At 38.3% G+C, this 22500-nt stretch overlaps 1 protein-coding gene across 3 annotated transcripts in view; it reads right to left on the bottom strand.

The window, feature by feature from the left end:
* The window catches only part of LOC115224322 (male-specific lethal 3 homolog), a 21149-nt gene extending 741 nt beyond the window's left edge, over positions 1–20408 (bottom strand). Inside the window, exons 1-11 of one of the 3 annotated variants that reach the window (XM_029795177.2) lie at positions 20202–20340; positions 17183–17198; positions 14440–14522; positions 13469–13561; positions 12678–12846; positions 11856–11984; positions 10950–11092; positions 9258–9380; positions 7210–8020; positions 4501–4636; positions 1630–1714 (exon numbers count right to left, since the gene is read on the bottom strand). In XM_029795177.2, the coding sequence (XP_029651037.1) occupies positions 1630–1714; positions 4501–4636; positions 7210–8020; positions 9258–9380; positions 10950–11092; positions 11856–11984; positions 12678–12846; positions 13469–13561; positions 14440–14522; positions 17183–17198; positions 20202–20209 (1796 nt within the window). In that variant the 5' untranslated portion in view covers positions 20210–20340. Of the gene's footprint in view, positions 1–1629; positions 1715–4500; positions 4637–7209; positions 8021–9257; positions 9381–10949; positions 11093–11855; positions 11985–12677; positions 12847–13468; positions 13562–14439; positions 14523–17182; positions 17199–20190 lie in introns of all 3 variants that reach the window. The other 2 variants (XM_029795176.2, XM_029795178.2) reach the window with 2 other exon arrangements.
* Positions 20409–22500: the final 2092 nt, after the last annotated feature.

Here is a 22500-nt window from a genome sequence, read left to right as displayed (position 1 = left end):
AGTCATTTGACTGCGGCCATGCTGAAGCACCGCCTTTAATCGAGCAAATCGACCCCGGGACTTATTCTTTTGTAAGCCCAGTACTTATTCTATCGGTCTCTTTTGTCGAACCGCTAAGTAACGGGGACATAAACACACCAGCATCGGTTGTCAAGCAATGCAAGGGGGACAAACACAGACACACAAACACATACATACATATATATATATATATACGACAGGCTTCTTTCAGTTTCCGTCTACCAAATCCACTCACAAGGCTTTGGTCGGCCTGAGGCTATAGTAGAAGACACTTGCCCAAGGTGCCACACAGCGGGACTGAACCTGGAACCATATGGTCGGTAAACAAGCTACTTACCACACAACCACTCATGTGTAACAAAATTTTTATTTTTAATATTTTTTGTTGTCTTTGGTCAGTAAATGTTGTTTTCTATTTGCTTCTATCTAAAAGTCAAAGGAAACGACTACTACTCCCTTCAAACTTTGCTTTTGTATCTTGGACATCAATGTCTTAAATCCAGTATTTTGAAGTGTGCTCGATGCTCTTTCTGCAAAACACCAATGATCTTTTTCTTGACCAAATAGTCACTTATGACGAAAAGTGGATCCTTTATGATAACCATGAATGATCAGGCCAATGGCTTGATCGTGATGAGTCCCCTAAACACTTCCCAAAGCCAAAGTTGCATCAGCCAAAGATTATGGTGACTGTCTGGTGGTCTGCAATTGGTGTCGTCCATTACAGCTTTCTGGAAGCCAATTAGAGCATTACAGCAGAGGTTTACTGCAATCAACTCGCTGAAATTCATGCTCACTTGCAAAAATTGAGACCTGCATTGGTGAATTGGTGTGGCCCAATTCTGCTCCACAATAATGCAAAGCCACATGTTCCAAGAGTGACGCTGCAGAGACTTTACCACATCCTCCATATTCTCCTGATCTTTCACCCACTGACTAACATTTTTTAAGCATTTAAACACGTTTTTAAGTGATAAAACTTTCAGGTCCAAACCAGAAGTGGAATCAGCTTTCAAAGATTTCTTAGCATCAAAGCCAATAAGTTTTTTATCAACGAGGCATAAATAATCTCAATGTTGATGGCAGAGAAGCATAGATGTTCAGGGCTCATATTTTGACTGATCAAAACATTTCTATTGTTAATTTTCCCAGAATAAACTTATGTTTCTGAAATCGGCCGTTATTTTCAGAACAACCGAATAACAGTGACGGGGTAGATGGTGTGGACATACTTCTTACAGGGAAGTGGCTGGATAAGGTCATAAAGGTAGCCAGAGTGTGCGATAGAATGCTCAAGCTTAAGCTGTCTTACAGAATAGTATAGTGACAATTATCTCTGCCTGTGCCCCTCAAGTGGGCCTACCAAATGAACAGAAGGACCACTTTTATGATGTTCTTCTTATTTGACAGCTGATTTGACAAAGAGTCAGAGAGGAAAGCTATTAGCTTGAAATAGAATGAAACACATAAGCTATCAGTGTGACGAGGAGTGAGACAGGTGGGCTTTTAGTTTGACATGGAGTGAAACACACCAGTTCTCTATACTGCAATTATCCAACATGAAATAATGTTCAAAAGTGACCAAAATGAAAAAAATATTTCACTTACTCTAGGAAATTTTCCAAATATCCAAGAAGTATTCCAAGTTTTAGTTCAGGCAAGTCCATTTTGCCAAGCACTTCTGGTAATTTAACTAAAATGAAACAGATATAAATTGGTGAATTTTAAGCTTTGTCAGGTACTACGATTCACCTTTCACCATTTTCAATTCATATAACATTTGCTCTACATTAGATGGGTTTGTAACTCCATCCCATTTAAATCCATAATTTACAACCACTTAAAAAAAAGTGACACACACACACACACACACACACACACACCACACACACACACACACAGATTAGCCAGACACCCAGTCATCATAAACTTTGTCTTTGACATCTACTTTGCTTCATGAATTTTGAACATTGTATATACTCCGCACAGTCTCATGCACAACTGATGTTTGTTTGTTTCTTGCTTGTTTCATGCTCTTGATTGATATGGCTGGGGTCATCCTAGGTTAGTGTCCCCAGAGATGTCATGATGTGTAGAGCCAACCAGGTCCAATGAAGGAAAGGTACACATAAGTGGGTTGGTTACACCCCTGGCATAGGCCACGGGTTATGGTCTCACTTGGCTTGCCAAGTCTTCTCAAGCACAGCATATTTCCAAATGTCTCGGTCACTAGTCATTGCCTCGGTGAGGCCTAATGTTCAAAGGTCATGCTTCACCACCTCATCCCAGGTCTTCCTGGGTCTACTTCTTCCACAGGTTCCCTCAACCGCTAGAGTGTGACACTGTTTCACACAGCTGTCCTCATCCATTCTCACCACATGACCATACAAGCACAGTTGTCTCTCTTGCATACCACATCTGATGCTTCTTAGGTCCAACTTTTCTCTCAAGGCACTTACACTCTGTCAAGTGTGCACACAGACATTTTACATCCAGCAGAGCATACTGGCTTCATTCCTTGCAAGCTTACACATGTCCTCAGCAGTCACGGCCCATGTTTCACTGCCATGTAGATAAATACCAGTTCCGCAAAGCCCCTGCCCATTCAAAGTACCTTGGATCCCGGAACATCTCGCTGTGCTTGAGGAGACCTGTTGAGTCAAGTGCATGTACATGAACATCGAACCAATATCAATGGAAATAGTAGTTGTGATACCTGTGCCGGTGTCACATAAAAAGCACCATCCGAATGTGGCTGGCTTCCGTGCCGGTGGCACGTTAAAAGCACCAACCGATCGTGGCCGATGCCAGAACCCCCTGGCACGTAAAAAGCACCCACTACACTCGCGGAGTGGTTGGCGTTAGGAAGGGCATCCAGCTGTAGAAACACTGCCAGATCAGACTGGAGCCTGGTGCAGCCTCTGGCTTCCCAGACCCCAGTCGAACCGTCCAACCCGTGCTAGCGTGGAAAACGGACGTTAAACGATGATGATGATATATACATATATATATACATACATATATATACACACATATATATATATATATACACACATATATATACACACATATATACACACATATATACACACATATATACACATACATACGTACTTACATACATATATACATACATATGTACACACACACACACACACACACACACACACACACAGATCATAGCTGCAGCCTTGTTATACAAGAAAACCCATTGCCAAAAAGCTTTACTGAAATGATTCTTTACTGATGCCATGTGATGCCCTTATATGACTTTTAAGCCCAGCCAAACTTTAACACATTTTATTTCATACTGCACAACTGTGCTGGCTGCCAAGAGGAACAGGTGCCACCATATGCACTCCTTAACATGTCTTTTCAGACCTCCAGCTGAGAGGCACACCCTTCCACATTTTACACATGTTCTGTTGTGAACTTTAATAGCCACATCACTGTTTATCATGAGTCAATTCCTGTGAAACTCAAACACCTCTTCCCACAAACCACACACAAAAAGCAACACTCTCACTTTCCACATGTCCCCCCCCTCTAAGCCCCCTCCTAATTCTCTCATACTTCACTCTCTACCTCTTAAACCTTAAACAAACATCATGCACTGTCTTCCTCCATCCATCACAGTCTTGTGCCTCCCTCTCCCAATTACCAGCTGCAATTCCTATCTGTATTAGAGCATTTTTAAGGCAATCCTTAAACCCTTAATATCTTATACAATACAAACCTACCCAACAGTATAAGTACGTGTCTCTCCTGTACCACTTGAATTGTTTATTCAGCAATTTGATTGACCCTGAGGTGGTCAATCAAATTGCTGAACAGAGTGACATCGTCCGCATACTCCAGGTCAGTAAGGTAGTAGTTCCCAAAGATAATGCCAGAGACTCACTCACAGACCCTGGTCATCAGATAATCAATGACACAGTTGAAAAGGTCAGGGTTAGCCACACAGCCCTGTCTGACTCTGCTGTTGGTAGAGGACCAGTCAGAATCTTTTCCATTCACCCAAACAGCTCTCAGCATTGCTATAGAGCCATTAAAACAGAGCAGTGATCTTGGTGGGTGCACTGACAAGCTTGAGAATTTTCTAGAGGGGTGTGTGCTCAACCGCGTCGAAAGCTACCTCGAGGTCAACAAAGGCAGTGTAGAAATAGCAATCTTTGTGGAACTCCCAAGATCTTTCACTGGCTATTAATATTTTTTTTAAAAAGTCTTTTTCACAATACAGCCAATTTCCATTATAACCTGACCACAAATAAAGACACTATAAACATTTGAATAAAGCAACCCAGACTTAGACACTTCCTACTCAATTATGATGTGACAGAGATTTTGAATTAGAAAATTTTCAGCAGAATGTTAAAAGTTCAAAGGCACCAACTTACTGTAAGTTGATCCAAACACAAAAAAAAAAAGGGGGTTTACAGGTATCAACTTAAGCGTATGTACTGAAATGGAACTACTTACCAAATAAACGTAACAATTGCTGAGGACCACAGATGATGGAGGGTTGTGGAGGACATTGACTATAGAAAGATTGAGGTAACAATCTCCACGTGAAGATTTCATCAATACTACTTTGATCCGTTTGTGAATGGAAGACCTGCAAGCAAGAACAACAATCTCGTTAAATAAAAAATCTAATTAAAGATTTATTTTTTGTTATTTATGTTTTATCATTTCATTTTTGTCTGTCTTTGTACTGTCCTACTCATTCTTTGCCCTAGTCTCAAATAAATGAAATCATTATTATTATTGCTATTATTATTATTATCATTATTATTAATATCATTATTATTATTATTATCAGAGATGTACTTGCATAGCAGGTGATTTGATCTGAGATCGTGTGCTGAAACGAAAACAATTGCAGCGTGGAAGGTGTTTGTAAGCCATTTAAGAAACACACAAAAGCCGTTCGATTCACTTCAACATTTAAGTTTAATTTGTGATTATTATCATCATTATTATTATTACTATTATTGAGTGCGAGAGCACTGCATGCCATCAAAGTGACACAGGGGTACAAATATATGAAGCCAAACATACCCATCATCACAACTACCCATCTGATAAGGGTACACCAGGCACATGTATCACAACAACCATATGTGCGCACCAAGGTGATCTCATAATGAGATAGACGGTGCATGATCTCATAGGTGGGGCCAGTTAGATTTCTTCATGTTATGTTGCCCATCCCACCCATTATTATTATTATTATTATTATTAAGACAAATACTTAGTACCATTCCTTTAAGGCAGTGAATTTACAGAATCATTAGAGCACCGGGCGAAATGCTTAACGGCATTTCATCCATCTTCACATTCTGAATTCAAGTCGACTTACCTCTGCCCCCAAAATTGCTGGCTTTGAGCCAAAAATTGGAATTATTATTATTATTACTATTAAGGAGGCGAGCTTGCAGAATCATTAGCACACTGCCCAAAATGTTTAGCAGCATTTCATCCGTCTTTACATTCTGAGATCAAATTTTGGAAAGGTCGACTTTGCCTTTCCTCCTTTTGGAGTCAATAGATTAAGTACCAGTGAAATACTGGGATCAATGGGGTAATTGACTACTCCCCACTACCCCCAAAACAATTTCAGGTCTTGTGCCTATAGTAGAAAGGGTTTTTATAATTATTAAGGCAACAAGCTGGCAGATAAGTTACTGGATCAGACAAAATACTCAGCATCAAACCGTTGGCCCATAGGGCGAAATGCTAAAGGGCATTTCATCCGTCTTCACACTCTGAGTTCAAATTCAACTGAGGTCAACTTTGCCTTTCATCCTTTCGGGGTTGATAAAATAAGTACCAGTCAAGAACTGGGGGTTGATGTGATGTAACCAAGTAACTCCTTCCTCCTGAAAACTCCATACCTTGTGCTCTTTTAGAAAGAATTATTATTATTATTATTATTATTAGTAGTAGTAGTAGTAGCAGTAGCAGTAGTAGCAGCAGCAGCAGCAGCAGCAGCGTAGTAGTAGCAGTAGCAGTAGCAGTAGTAGAAGTTGAAGTAGAAAGCAATTTGGCCGCATTGTTAGCATGTCAGGCAAAATTGTTAACCACAGTTCTTCCTTTCTCTCCACTTCGTCTACCGCTAGGACAATGGCTTCTGCTCCTTGAGCTGCTTTGGATCTTGTCACCTCCACTCAGTCGCTCCCGGCCCATTCATCTTCCCACTTCTCAACACTCGTTATATACACTCCCACAAGCACCGCACTAACCACTACACCCAGTCCTTCCTCCCCCCACCCCCGGAGTTCTCTCCCTCTATATCCTTTTCTTACAACTATCAACTTGCAACAATCCAAGTGGAGGCAACCTTGCTAGTGCCAATGGCTCGCAAAAAACAAAGGACACCTAGGACATGCTGCATTGTGGTTGGCATTAGGAAGGGCATCCAGCAACGGAAACCATGCCAGACACTGGAGCATAATGCAGTCTTTGGACACATAAGATTCTGTCAAGCATCTAACCCATACCAGCATGGAGCATGCTTTCATTACTCCCAAACAATGCACTCCAGTCTTCCCCAAACACTTCAATCTCCATACATAGATATACAAAGAACAGGTTCTTTGTAAATGAACTACAAGTGAAGGCATGTGGGTTAGTGTCTAGGGTATTTGGCTCACAATCATGAGGACCTCAGCGGAATTTGAACTCAGAACATAGCAGCAGACGAAATACCTATTTCTTTACTACCCACAAGGAGCTAAACACAGAGAGGGGACAAACAAGGACAGACAAACGGATTAAGTCGATTATATCGACCCCAGTGCGTAACTGGTACTTATTTAATCGACCCCGAAAGGATGAAAGGCAAAGTCGACCTCGGCGGAATTTGAACTCAGAAGGTAGCGGCGGACGAAATACTGGTAAGCATTTTGCCCGGTGTGCTAACGTTTCTGCCAGCTCGCCGCCTTACGTAAATTCTTCTTGCCACACAGCAAAGCTTATACACACACACACACACACACACACACACACACACGCACACACAGTCTTTCTCTCTCTCTCTCTCTGCTTAACCTCCACTCACAAAATACACACAGCTGAATATACCATACTGGCAAAGATAAAGACTGGTATGAAACAAAAAACACCAAAAACTTATATATGTGTACATGAGCATGCATCTGTGTGTGCGTGCAAGCACAAACCTACCTCTTTGAGAAGATCCTGACAAGGTGAACGATGACAGGAACTTAATAATGCCTGACGAAGTGACAACATATTTGATTCTGCACAAGACGGGTTGATCACAGCAGCAATTTGAGGGCAAGGGGATGATGGTAATGGCAGATTGTCCTCAATTTTCAAATGCGAATCACAGAAATAAGCCATGCAAGGTGTTGTGGGAGAGGATGAAGATGCAGCGTCAACAGTCTCGGTCTTCACTGCACCCTGTGTGTTCCACTGCAGCTGATCGTGCAGCTGGTGTTGCGGAAATGAAGCCTCGGTGGGGCAATTCGTCCAACTGTCCGTTTGATTGGCAGTTTGTTTAGAATCTTTGCTGCACATAGAAGAACTAAGAGTCGCGGAAAGGCTAGCAGACGGCACCGAGAAATCGCCGCTGCCATTGATGTTGTCATTACCACAGCCATCACTTGAGATTTCCGTACTACTGTTGCTGCACTTAGCAACCGGCTTCCACCTACCCGTGTTCCGTGAACTAATTCGTTTCTTTTGCTTCGATTTCCGACTGATTCTAGCCGTTTCCGCGACAGACTGTCTCGTCACCCGCCGCGTCAGTGGTGCCGAAACCACAGACACTGAACACTCGCTGTCCGTTGAGATTTCCTCAGAGTTTGACCTCGCCACACAGTTCTCGGATATTCTGCGAATTTTATCTCTTTGACCCGTTTCGCAAGAAGAACTGAATTCTGGGGTACACTGGCTGCTGCAATTGTTTGTGTTATTATTAACAGGACTACAACTGGAAGTGTCAGGCTGAGGCGATGACAGTTTCTGTTGGCTGTGAAACATATAGAAACACAATGTTAATACAGTGTGGAAATAAAATAACAAACACATACATTATATATATATATAAATAAAATAATAGATACATACATTATGCCTTTCCTCCCTTGGACACAAAGACCTGTTGAGGCAAGCGAAGTCGATATAGAACCTCATCCGACAACAGGCACCCATGCCAACCCCCTTTGCTTGCGAAGACATGTTGGGGCAAGCGAAATCGAAATCGAATTGAACCAGCCAGGACCCCTGGTCTGGTGGTACGTAAAAAGCACTATCCGACTCGTGGCCGATGCCAGTGCCGCCTCGACTGGCTTCCGTGACGGTGGCACGTAAAATACACCAATCCGACCGTGGCCGTTGCCAGCCTCGCCTGGCACCTGTGCAGGTGGCACGTAAAAAGCACCCACTACACTCGCGGAGTGGTTGGCGTTAGGAAGGGCATCCAGCCGTAGAAACTCTGCCAGATCAGACTGGAGCCTGGAGCAGCCCCTGGCTTCCCAGACCCCGGTCAAACCGTCCAACCCGTGCTAGCGCGGAAAACGGATGTTAAACGATGATGATGATGATGATGATGATGACACACACACACAACTGCTGCGATAAGCGTGTGAATCTGAGAGGGGAATATGTTGAATAAAATCATAACTAACTGATCCTCCTGTATTTTCTCTAAACTAGAATGTATAATTTTCACGTTCATATTTGAATTTTTTGCATTTCAATAATTTTTCTCTGTTTTTCATTCATTCTTGAATTTGATGGACATCTAGCAGTGTGTAAGCTGACTCAGAAAATCTCTAGTGAGACTTTTTATTGATGTACCCGAAGAGACCCAGAATGGTTTGAAACACGTGTTGTACCCAACAAAATCTTTTACTCATTGTGGGTCTAATCACAAGACCAAATCCATCCAAAAGGTTTCCAAATGGTTTGTCAACCCAATTTCATTCACAAAGCTCAGGTGTAGCTCAAGGTGTGGTGAAAGACTTGCTGAAGAGTTCACACAGTGAAATTGATCCCAGTTCATGATTGCAAAGTAAACTTATTAACCATTTGGTCATGGTTGTGTCCAGAGAGAGAGAAAGAGAGAGACATAGAGAAAGAGAGGGATAGATAGAATAGATAGATAGGGGAGAGAGAGTGGGGACAAATAGATATATAGGAGAGAGAGAGAGTGAGAGAGAGAGAAAAAGTGAGAGACAGGGTTTAATATGACAAAAGTTATTTACCTGTAACGATGACTAATAAACTTTGAATAATGATCTTTTTCAAAACTGTACAATAAAATAGTTGATAAAGAGAAGTCAAAACAGACACGAATTCCATCTACTACTTCCCGACATATAGGAATGCTGCAACAGGAAAAAGAAAAAGAAAAGGAAAAGAAAACGGTTAAGAACAAATTACCCAGAAGAATTAACAAAATGATTGGTTGTGGCGATTTGCAGTATTTGAGAAGATGCGTCAAACGAAGTAAAACCACAATCATCCATACATACAGGTTTGTCCTTTCCAGGTGCCACATAAAATGCATCTGTGCCAGTGGAATGTAAAAGGCACCCAGCACACACTGTAAAGTGGTTGGCATTAAGAAGGGCATCCAGCTGTAGAAACCTTGCCACAGCAGACAATTGGAGCCTGGACAGCTCCCCAGCTGGCCAGCTCCTGTTAAACTGTCCAACCCATGCCAGCATGGAAAACGGATGTTATACAATGATGATGATGAGTTTTCAGCTATTCTGAGAGTTGAGCTAGTCTCATCAGAGCAACAGTATGTGAAATATCACCAATGTTCATTCTAGGCACAACACATACCAACAAAATGTTCAGTGATGATACAGAGATATCGTAGACTTACAGACTCATCACCATCAAGTTGTCATGCCTATCCTCATCTATGATCATTAATATGGGGTAATAACCGAAAGAGTATGACTGTCAAAATGGGGCTCTCCTCCAGAGAATCTCTAGGGTAACATTACTCAACAGGAAGTCTCTCCAGGTCAAGCTGCCTCTGCATGGAGAGGTACCACAGACATGTGATTAGAATGCCACAGCAAAGAATCGCAAGATGGATTCTTCAAGCTGAGCCAACCAGTGGGGGAGGACCTAGGAGTAGACCAAGAATGATATGGTTGGATAAAGTCCATAGTCTCAGTTGGTCATGCTTGGGAATCTAGCAAGTCTCTAAGGAAAAGTGAGTGGAGAAGGATGGATGGATCACACAGATTGGTATTAATATGTTAATTAAATCACTACAATACTGAACCACATAGTTGTACATGCAGCACTGACTGTAACCCAATGGTTAACTCTCAATTTGAGTACAGAGCAGCTAGGTACAAACAGGTCCCATGCTTAGGTGCATTTCACTGTAGTTAAAAGCAGGAGTCATCATCATTACTGTTTTAACATTCACTTTTTCAAGCTTGCATGGGTCAAAGAGTTTAGTGAGGTATATTTTCTATGGCCAGATGCCCTTCCTGTTGCCAACTCTCTCCTGTTTTCAAGCAAGGTGATATTTCCTCATGATGGCATGGCATGGTTTTGCAGAATGTAGGAGATGAATGACACCCACTCACAACAATCACATTATGTCAAGGCATGGAGACAAAATCATAAACATATCTGTATGTATGTATGTATGTATGTACAAAGGGCTTCTTTCATTTTCCACCTACCATGTCCACTCACAAGGCTTTGGTTGGCATGTGGACAAGGTACCGCACAGTGGGACTGAACCCAAAACTTTGTGGTTGGGAAGCAAACTTCTTAACTACACAGCCATGCCTGCAACAAGAGTATTGTATATCAACCCCAGTACTTATTCTAAAACCTGGTACTTACTGTATCGACCTCTTTCGCTAAACCATTAAGCCACAAAAAATATATAAATTGCAGAAATTAAAGTAGAATCCAACCTTTTGATATTGATGGCAGGGTTTTTACCGTTTCCTCTCTGTTTACAACGGTCAGACAAACCATAGAGAACATTGACGGAAAAATTTTTGACATAACCTTCTAATACCGACACAACATTAATTTCGGCTGGAAGACGCAGGAACTGGAAAGAGAGAAATAATTTAACCCTTTAGTGTTCAGATTATTCTGTCAAATGTGATGTTTGTTTATTTAAAATGGTTTGAATTAATCATGCATTATCTTGTAGTTTAGAGATTTCGGTGATGTGATTTTTTTAGTTTTAGAACGACATGGTTGGGCTGAGATGAAAGGTGGGATCTGGTCAGTTTCAATATAAAACAGGTTAAATATTTTGGCCAGATATGGCCGGTTTTGAATGCTAAAGGGTTAAGTTAAGAATAATTTTCTGACTATTGTACACAGATTTAATGCTTTAGCATCCATGGTATTGAGGTAGAAAGTATGGATGTTGCATATTAGTGAAATATGAGCATTGAATGCAGAGGGCGGGTGAGGGAAGGAAGGAAACAAACAAACAATTATGACCTGCTGGTTAGATAATGTTGGCATACAAGAACAAATGAGATGTGGATTAGCTTAGAGAAGAATTGGATGAGAGAGAAAGAAGCTGTAGTGTGCAAGAGAGAGAGAAGGAGAGACAACTGCATTGGTACAGACATGTAATGTGTGTAGATGATAATAGTTGCATAAAGAAAGGCCAAGAGATCCATGTGAAAGGAACTAGCAGAAGAGGAAGACCAAGAAGATAGAGGCAAGAAGGAGTGAAAGCTAAGTCGTTAAAAAAAAAGGAATCTTGGGTTTATATACAACTTTACTTTTATCGTCTTTGACCGTAGTTCTAATTAGTAAATGTGTAGAAATGGAAAACAGTGAAAAGGATTTACTTTCTTCTTTTTGTTAATCATGTAGCAATCTTCTTCCAGTTTCTGGCGAAGAACTTTTGGAATGGTCAGCTCGATTCCAGACTCGACATCATTACTTTCTTCTTCGTTCTCATCCTCGTCGTCATCTCTCTGCAAATAATTTTTTAAATGTTTATTAGTTTCTGTGGTTTAAGAGACCAAAGACTTCATTCGCCAAATATTACAAATAATCAACATCCAGCTTAAGTAAGGGAGAGAACTCACCCATTTCTCTGCTACACGTGTAGCAGAGAAATGAGTAGTATTAAATTAAAATTCTTTTATATGGTGTGATGATGGGGTCTACTATCTCTAAATAACATATACATTTCCCTGTGATGCCGGAATTTTTATTCCCTAATATATAAAATAAAATAATTTTATATATATATATATATATATATATTTATTTATTTATATATTTATTTAAATACATATATTTAATTATATGCCCATGGGCATATAGCGTATTGGTTAAGAGCACAGGCTACTAACCCCAAGATTCCGAGTTCAATTCCAGGCAGTGACCTGAATAATAATAACAACATTGAAAAATACCTTAGGAATGAGAACCCAGGTTCGAAATTTCCCCAAGACACCTGATGAAGGCTGGAGGGTACAGCAGCCAAAACATTGTGTTAACAACAAACAAGATGAGGACAAATATCCGACAACTATAAATAATGTACATAATTCCTCATCTCTTAAATATAGAACCATTAATATTAACAAAATCGTCAACAAAATGATGAAGACATAACAAAAAGGATATTTCAGAAACAGAAAGCAAAAAGTCGAGCTCACATTTCCATTGGTTCCATTCCGACCGTTGTTTCTGTTAGCATCTCCATCTGGCTCTGAGGATTCCTCACTTGACTCACAGTCGCTACTACTGTCAAATGACAGAGGTTTATGTTTAAAGGCCTTCTCTAAAATGTCGTCAATTTTGTTCTTGCGGGCCTTGTTGTTACGACTGCAATTGAAACAGAGACAACCAATTGGTAAAAACAGATTATATTTGAAATGGAAAACATCAATCTACAATGGAGATCAAACAATAGATGATATGGGAAAAAGATAATATGGTAGTGATGAGGGGCAAGAGTAAAACCCTCAAAGATCGAGAGATGATACATGCATCAGGATGATGCACGTATTATCTCTGCATCTATAATAATAAATAATAATGAAATTATTGTAAACAGTGCTCAGGTGCACCACAACTTGTCAGAAAGTGCGTATAAAGTATATGCAGTAATGTACAAATGTCTGGAAAGCGAACAATGTATGAGTCAGATACATGCCTCTGTGTGTATGGAGGGGAGAAAATCAGGTGTAGTGTTGGCGAATCTCAGGAAGCATGGAAGTTTTGAAGGATGCAGTGCTCCGACAACTAACAACTGACGCCGGCAGTTTGTTCCATGCTTCAGCAACTCTCAGCGTGAAAAAATGTTTCCTGAAGTCATGGGAGCTGTGCTGTTTTCTGACTTTGTAAATATGTCCACGGGTGTTAGACGGGTGGAGTTTGAAAAGGTGCTCAGAGTTATTGTTTGTACGATCTACACAAAGCAATTGATGGGCTGAGTTTTACTTACTAGCACTTTGCAGTCTCTGCCAACTGCTTCATTAGAGTTCGGTTTTCCTCGGTGCCTTTTAAGATGTAGTTCTCACCAACAGTTCTGTCCCAGCTGAAAGGAATTAGAGAAACATAGGGTAACATAAATTGAGGAAATTTTTTTTTTTGTTTATATTTCAAAGCTCATCACAGACATACAATTATATACATATCGTCCAAAAACATTCATTTCACATTGCTCCAGTCCACTGAGCTAGTGAAAAGGAATAATTCTGTGATGGACCGGCATCTGGTCCAGGGAGGAACATCTACATCAGAGAAACTGGGAACCAGCCCAATACTCCAAACCGTGCTGTAAATCTTAATTAATTAATCATATTGCTTTATTCCTTCACTTCAATGGCAGAGAAAACTGATGTCAACTTAGGAATATTGTTTACCAGGAAAAAAAAAGGGATTGTTTTTAACCCTTTAGCATTTAAAGTATCCATATCTGGCTAAAATATTCTACGGGTTTCATGTTGAAAATGGCCAGATCTGGTCTCTCACACCTATGCCACAATGTTATTCTAAAAATAAACATTCATACCATCAAAATCTGAAGGCTATGAGATAATTCATATTTAACTCAAAACAATTATCATCATCGTTTAACATCCGTTCTCCATGCTAGCATGGGTTGGACAGTTCAACTGGGATCTGGGAAGCCAGAAGGATGCACCAGGCTCCAGTCTGATCTGGCAGTGTTTCTACAGCTGGATGCCCTTCCTAACGCCAACCACTCCGTGAGTGTAGTGGGTGCTTTTTACGTACCACCGGCACAGGTGCCAGGCGAGGCTGGCAACGGCCACGATCAGATTGGTGCTTTTTAGCCGGTGGCACAGGTGAATAAATAGACATTACATTTGTAAGAGTAATCAGAATACTAAAAAATTAAATGAGTTTAGACCTATAGAATACTGAAAGTCGAAAACAAGAGAAGTACAATACCTGCTGTTCCATCCCTGAAAGTGAATTCGATAAGCAGGCATGTTCCGTCCCGATTTATCTTTCACATAAGCTGTGTCCAAAATCTTGAAAGAAATATAAAAAAACAAAAAAAATTATTTTTAAATTGCTGCAAAAATGGTTTCAAATTTTAAAACAAGGGCCAGCAGATTTTAGTGGGCGGGGGAAGCTGATTGCATCAACTCTTATACTTGAGTGATGCTTATTTTATCGACCCCCAAAAGGAACGCAAGGCAAATTCAACCTCAGCAGAATTTGAAATCAGATTGTAAAGAGAGACAAAATGCCGCTAAGCATTTTATCCAGTCTCCTTTATCTTTTACTTGTTTCACTCATTACACTGTGGCCATGCTAGGGCACCACCTTGAAGAATGATTAGTTGAATGCATTGACTCCGGTACTTATTTTTTTATAAGCATGGTACTTAGTCTATTGGTCTCTTTTGTTGAACCACTAAGTTATGGGGACGTGAATACACCAACACAGGCTGTTAAGCAGAAATGCAGTACTATGAGCATATATATATATATACATATATATACACATACATATATACACATATATTTACATATGTAAGACATTTAAGGGTGGCCAACATGCATTGGTACCTTTTAAGCTTGCATTTACACCACACATTCCTCTCACCATTGCTCTCCTCGGTCCTTCGTAAAATTGCCATTTCACTTTCCCTCAGACACCATGTCTCATTCCCATACAGCATTGCAGATTTCCCGCAACTCCTATAAGCCCTTCCTTTCATGTTCAAGGAGAACCTTTTCCCATATAACAATGCTCCACATTCCCTGAACTTCACCCAGCCAAGACTGGTTTGTTGTATTCTGTGGAACCATCCAGCCAAAGCCAGCATGGGAAAAAAATGAACATTTAAACAATGATGATATTTTAATTGATACACTCATCTTGTGATTTATACATTCTTTTTGATAGATACATATATATATATATATATACATATACAGACACACACACACATATATATATACACATAAATATATACATATATATATATACATTTGGAATGAACTCATGGTAGGGGAGACCCAGGAAGATATGGGATGAGGTGGTGAAGCATGACCCTCAAACACTGGGCCTCAGAGAGGTATACTGTGACTGAGAAGACCCAGCAAATAAAGTGAGATCACAGTAGCAGCCTATGCCAGTGTTGCATAACAAGCCCACTCAAAAGCGCCTTGGATCATAGGGCAGCATGCCATGCTTGGGGAGACCTGTTGAGTCAAATATATCAACACCAAAATCAAATCATTCCACAATCAAACGGAAATGTAGTTGTGGCTGATGCCAGCACAGCCTATCTGGCTCCCCATGCCGGTGGCACATAAAAGCACCATCCAAACAAGGTTGATGCCAGTCCCCTCGCTTTGACTGGCTCCTATGCCAGTGGCACATAAAAAGCACCATCCGAATGTGGCTGATGCCAGCACCGCCTTGACTGGCTCCCATGCCAGTGAAAGCACCATCCAAACGTGGTCGATGCTGGTGGCATGTAAAAAATACTGTCCAAAAGTGGTCAATGCCAGCCCTGTCTGGCCCCTGTGCTGGTGGCACATAAAAAGCGCCTATGTCACTTTCAGAGTGGTTGGCATTAGGAAGGGCATCCAGCTGTAGAAACACTGCTAGATCAGATTGGACAAATTAATAGAAACACCTTAAGATTTCAAACAAATTTATTTTAATATACGGTAGGACCGCCTTTGGCAATAATTACAGCTTGAATTCTATGCGGTATGGACTCATACAATGTTTGAATTATTTCCAAAGGAATTTTTGTCCATTCTTCAGCTAAAACAGTTTCCAGTTCTTGTAGTGATGATGGTGGAAGATATTGACTCCTTACTTGTTTTTCTAAAATGTCCCATAAATTTGGGGGACTGTGGTGGCCAGATAAGATGTTCAACTTCACTAGAATGTTCCTCGTGTCATTCATTAACAACTTTAGCTGTGTAAATTGGTGCATTATCATCCTGGAAGATTGTGTTTCCCTCTGAAAACAGTTCCGCAACCATAGGATGAATTTGATGAGATAAAATGCTTAAATAGTCTTGACTATTAATTCTGCCATGAAGGGAAACCATTCAGCCAGTGGATTTCCAAGATATAGGCCCCCACAGATCATCACAGATCCTCCTCCATGTTTAATAGTTGGAAGAAGGCAGTCTGGGTCAAATGCTTCTTTTGGCTGTCTCCACACGTATACTTGGCCAGTGGTTGGAAATAAGGTAACGGATGACTCATCCAAGAAAATAACATTCTTCCACTGCTCTAGGGACCAATTCTGTAGGTTTTTGCAATGTTTGTTTTTGAAAGCAGTGGATTTCTGATTGCAGCCCTCCTGTAAAATCTGGCTTTGTGCAGCTCCAGGCGAAAAGTTTTTGTGGAAAAGGGGTTCTCAAGGCCATTAAGCTCTGCAGTAATTCTGAGACCTGTACTTTTGTGATCTTTTCTGACAATTCGCATACGAGTTCAACGGTCCTTATCTGAAACTTTTGGTTTTCTTCTGGAGTTTTGTTTCCAAGAGGCAGTTTTTCCATCTTTCTCAAAGCCTGTCATTACTTTCGTGATGGTACTTCTTGATACACCAAACATTTTGGCTGTTTTCGTTACGCTAGCGCCTGCCATATGATCACCAACAATTTGACCTCTTTCAAGGTCCAATAGATCAGTCATTTTAATGAATTTTAATTACCTTTTTCGGATGATATCTGAAAAGAAACAGCAATTTTAGCAAAGCATTAAGCAATACTAATAATAATAAATCAAAAAACATAAAAATAAATAAGCTTTTGATGGTTTTATAGATATTTCAAAATTATGATGCTAGGTGTTTCCATCATTTTGTCCAGTCCCTGTACATATATATACATATACACATATATATACATACATATATATATATACATACATATGCATATATACATACATATACATATACATACATATACATACATACATATACATACATACATATATAAACAAACATATATACATACATACATATATACATACATATATATATACATATATATACATAAATATATACATATATTTATATACATTATATACACACACACAAATATGTAAAAACACAAATATATAGACATATATATATATATATGTGTGTGTGTGTGTGTGTGTGTGTGTGTGTGTGTGTGTGATAAATAAAAATATATGCATACATACAAACATATATGTACGTACCTACATCTACATGTATATATACATGCATATATAAATAATTATACGTGAGTACAGTTTGCATCTCGTGTTCTCGTGGTTATAAATTGTCCTTCATTGAAATTTTAATTTTTGTGGGATTGAACTAGTCTAGGCGTTCTTGATTTCAGGTAGTTTTGCTTTATACACCGCATCATATATGGTCCTTCTTTGGGGTTCAAATTCTCGTAAGGGTAATATTTGTTTATGTGTTGCTAGTTTAAGAAAGTTTCGCTATATATACATACATATATATATATAGGCACACGTCTATACAATATATACAAATATATAAAAATATATATACAGTATTAGATACATGTATAATTTTATATATATAATATTTATTGTATACTTTACATTTTACATAGGCATATATAAGTCTGTCGATCGATCGATAGACAGATTGATATATTAGTATATGTGCGTGTATGTACTATATATACATATTTACTTTGGAACTGTGTATGCATATATATATTTAATATAATACAAATTTACTTTTGTATTTGTATATGTGTAGTATATGTGTGCGAGTATAATGATATATACTATATATATATATATATACGTTACCTGCAAGCGAATAACTATTAATACAATTCTCATAATGTGCTTACCGTAACTATACGTAATTTAAAACCTCTAAGGAATATTAACCATTAGATGTTACATATAAACAAACGCACACACACACACACACACACATTTATATATATATTTATATATATATATAAATTTATATTTACTAAATTTTGTGGCGTAGGGTAAATGACAAACCGTAAACACAACAAAGTGTTTTCTTAAATGAGGTTTATATTATTTTTGTAGAGTAAGCTTTACACACACAGCAGATATATACATATATATATATATATATATATATATAGGTGTGTGTATATATATATTTTTTTTTCAAATAGCCAGATAACCGAAGAGATGTCGTGGATTCCCACTTCGGCATCTGAAACTCAGAGTTTTATCTTGACTATCGAGTAATGTAACATATTATTGTATAGATATATATACATATATATATATATATTATATATATATATTATATATATAATATATATATATATTGTGTGTGTGTGTGTGTGTGTGTGTGTGTGTGTGTGTGTGTGTGTGATAAATAAAAATATATGCATACATACAAACATATATGTACGTACCTACATCTACATGTATATATACATGCATATATAAATAATTATACGTGAGTACAGTTTGCATCTCGTGTTCTCGTGGTTATAAATTGTCCTTCATTGAAATTTTAATTTTTGTGGGATTGAACTAGTCTAGGCGTTCTTGATTTCAGGTAGTTTTGCTTTATACACCGCATCATATATGGTCCTTCTTTGGGGTTCAAATTCTCGTAAGGGTAATATTTGTTTATGTGTTGCTAGTTTAAGAAAGTTTCGCTATATATACATACATATATATATATAGGCACACGTCTATACAATATATACAAATATATAAAAATATATATACAGTATTAGATACATGTATAATTTTATATATATAATATTTATTGTATACTTTACATTTTACATAGGCATATATAAGTCTGTCGATCGATCGATAGACAGATTGATATATTAGTATATGTGCGTGTATGTACTATATATACATATTTACTTTGGAACTGTGTATGCATATATATATTTAATATAATACAAATTTACTTTTGTATTTGTATATGTGTAGTATATGTGTGCGAGTATAATGATATATACTATATATATATATATACGTTACCTGCAAGCGAATAACTATTAATACAATTCTCATAATGTGCTTACCGTAACTATACGTAATTTAAAACCTCTAAGGAATATTAACCATTAGATGTTACATATAAACAAACGCACACACACACACACATTTATATATATATTTATATATATATATAAATTTATATTTACTAAATTTTGTGGCGTAGGGTAAATGACAAACCGTAAACACAACAAAGTGTTTTCTTAAATGAGGTTTATATTATTATTTTTGTAGAGTAAGCTTTACACACACAGCAGATATATACATATATATATATATATATATATATATATATATATATATAGGTGTGTGTATATATATATATTTTTTTCAAATAGCCAGATAACCGAAGAGATGTCGTGGATTCCCACTTCGGCATCTGAAACTCAGAGTTTTATCTTGACTATCGAGTAATGTAACATATTATTGTATAGATATATATACATGTATATATATATATATATATATATATATATATATATATATGTGTGTGTGTGTGGTGTGTGTGTGTGTGTGTATACATGTATGTATATATCTGCTCTGTGTGTAAAGCTTACTCTACAAAAAAAATTATATATATATATATATATATATATATATATAATATATATATATATATATATGTGTGTGTATATACATGTATGTATATTTCTGTCTCCTCACAAACAATGCATTGATTTTGGGTTGGCCAAAAATGCTTACATAACACGAACCTTTGCATCGTAGAGCACCCTAGCTTTGGTCGGATCCGGCTCGAAACACAGGACCAGCTCCCCCAGATGGAAGTTGTACTTCAACGTTCTTGGTTCTCGAGATCTCCCAGAGGCCATCGGACTAATATCGTGTTGTTCTCCGCCATGTATAAATGGGATGTCCCCTTGCAGCATTCGCGTTTATGACTGTCGTGATGTGCACACTATTTTTGAACGCTTACTGTGACCCCTGTCAGTGTGTGCACGTATCTTTCAATTCACACAAATAAAACTACACACACAGATAAACATACCTATACATTCACATATATATACTTGCACTACATCGCATTATATATATATATTATATACTTAAAGTACCAACACCCACCATTTTATTTAATGCATTTTGTATTTTATATTTTATACAGACAACTCACGAATGTATACAAACGCCTGATATTTAAACTAAAGGTGACAATTACGGTAGTAAACATTGTAAAATACTGAGTCTGGACTTTATTTTTAGCTGAATTACGGGCGTATTGTTCTGGGTTAGTTAATGTTAGTTAAATTACAGCTGTCGTACATAGGATCGATTTCCATCTCCCCCCTCCTCCCTTCCTTAATTGCTTTATAAGCCTGTTTGATTCAACAACCTTCAGCCCTTCCTTGTAGTATTAATTGCTTTATTACTGGGGATTGTCAGAAATATAAAGCAACCGATTAAAAGATTTATTCTTAATCGGAATACTTTAAAATTATTTAAAATAATTTTTTTTGTAATAAGAGAGAAAGAGCAAACGTTATTTTTTTAAAGTAGTAATATTATTAAAAATTATTTTTTTAAAATTAAAATGAAAAATACACTTAAGCATAGAAAAAGTTGGTTCTTTTTCCTGATACTAAACCAGCGCACGTTTTTTATAAATATTAATATTAGCCTAAATATCGATTTTATCGAAACAACAAATCACCCACTATTTCCATTCTCTCGGAATCGGTTTTTAACAAGTGATGTTGATATTGTTTAGCTCCAAGTTAGCTGTCATCATACAAAACAGTAGTTTTTGTTTTTTTAATGGCATTCCATCCGTGACTATCTCGTCTTTATTATTATCACTTTCTTTTCTATGTACACGGAACCGAGGACCACATCATGCAAAGTGTTCAGTACAAAGGTAAAGGGGGAATCTTAGGACGATGTAGCTGCTATTTCTAGCAGACCGTGCGACCGAGCAGAGGCTCAGTCGCTGTTGATGTTTTGCTGTCATCATACAAAACAGTAGTTTTTTTTTTTTATGGCATTCCATCCGTGACTATCTCGTCTTTATTATCACTTTCTTTTCTATGTACACGGAGCCGAGGACCAGATCATGCAAAGTGTTCAGTACAAAGGTAAAGGGGGAATCTTAGGGCGACGTAGCTGCTATTTCTAGCAGACCGTGCGACCGAGCAGAGGCTCTGTCCCTGACTCGACGTTATCTTAAGTGCTCACTATACAGACACTTCCTCGCACACTTTTGTGGGTGTGTATGTGTGTGTGTGCGTGCGTATGGGTTCGTGTGTATATATGTGTGTATATATATATATATATATATATATATACGTGAGCGTAAACACACGTTTTTAGAAAGGAAGAGGGAGAGCTAGAGATATGTACATAGAGGAATTCCAACCACGTTTCGTGGTTCGCTACCTTCTACAGCTCCTTTTTCGGATTCAGTAGCTAAAGACATCATCAGGAGGAAGCAGGTCCGGTTTCGGTCCCTATGTACATATTCAACAGAACAAAACCGATTTTATATATCTACTGAAATAACTTCTAAAATACGAAATTTTGTCAAAAATGTTCAAAGTAAACCATGTTCTGCGTGAGACATTCCACCTAAATCCTTTAAAATGTTTGATGGCATGCACTGCTCTCTCACTTAATAATAATAATAATAATAATAATAATAGTAATAGTAATAGTAATAATAATAATAATAATAATAATAATAATAATAGTAGTTCTGTTTATCTTGATATAAGGTCACCATGTCGCACACATATGGCTATGATGCATGTGCCTGGTGTACCCTTATCAGGCGGGTAGTTATAATAGATGTACTGGGCTTCGTATTTCTGTACTCCAGTGTTACTCTGATGGCATGTATTGCTCTCTCACTCAGTGATGATGACAATGATGATGATGATGGTGGTGGTGGTAGTGGTGACGACGACGATTTCTTTTTATTGGCCACAAAGGCCCCAGATTTGGAGGCAATGTCAAAGGACTAAAGCCAACACACGAAACAGGCGTGTTTGTCACGGCTGG

This window comes from Octopus sinensis, linkage group LG25 (genome assembly GCF_006345805.1).
Source record: "Octopus sinensis linkage group LG25, ASM634580v1, whole genome shotgun sequence".
NCBI lineage: Eukaryota > Metazoa > Mollusca > Cephalopoda > Octopoda > Octopodidae > Octopus > Octopus sinensis.
Note: the sequence above shows the minus strand (reverse complement) of the source record. Positions and strands in the feature narration are given on the sequence as shown.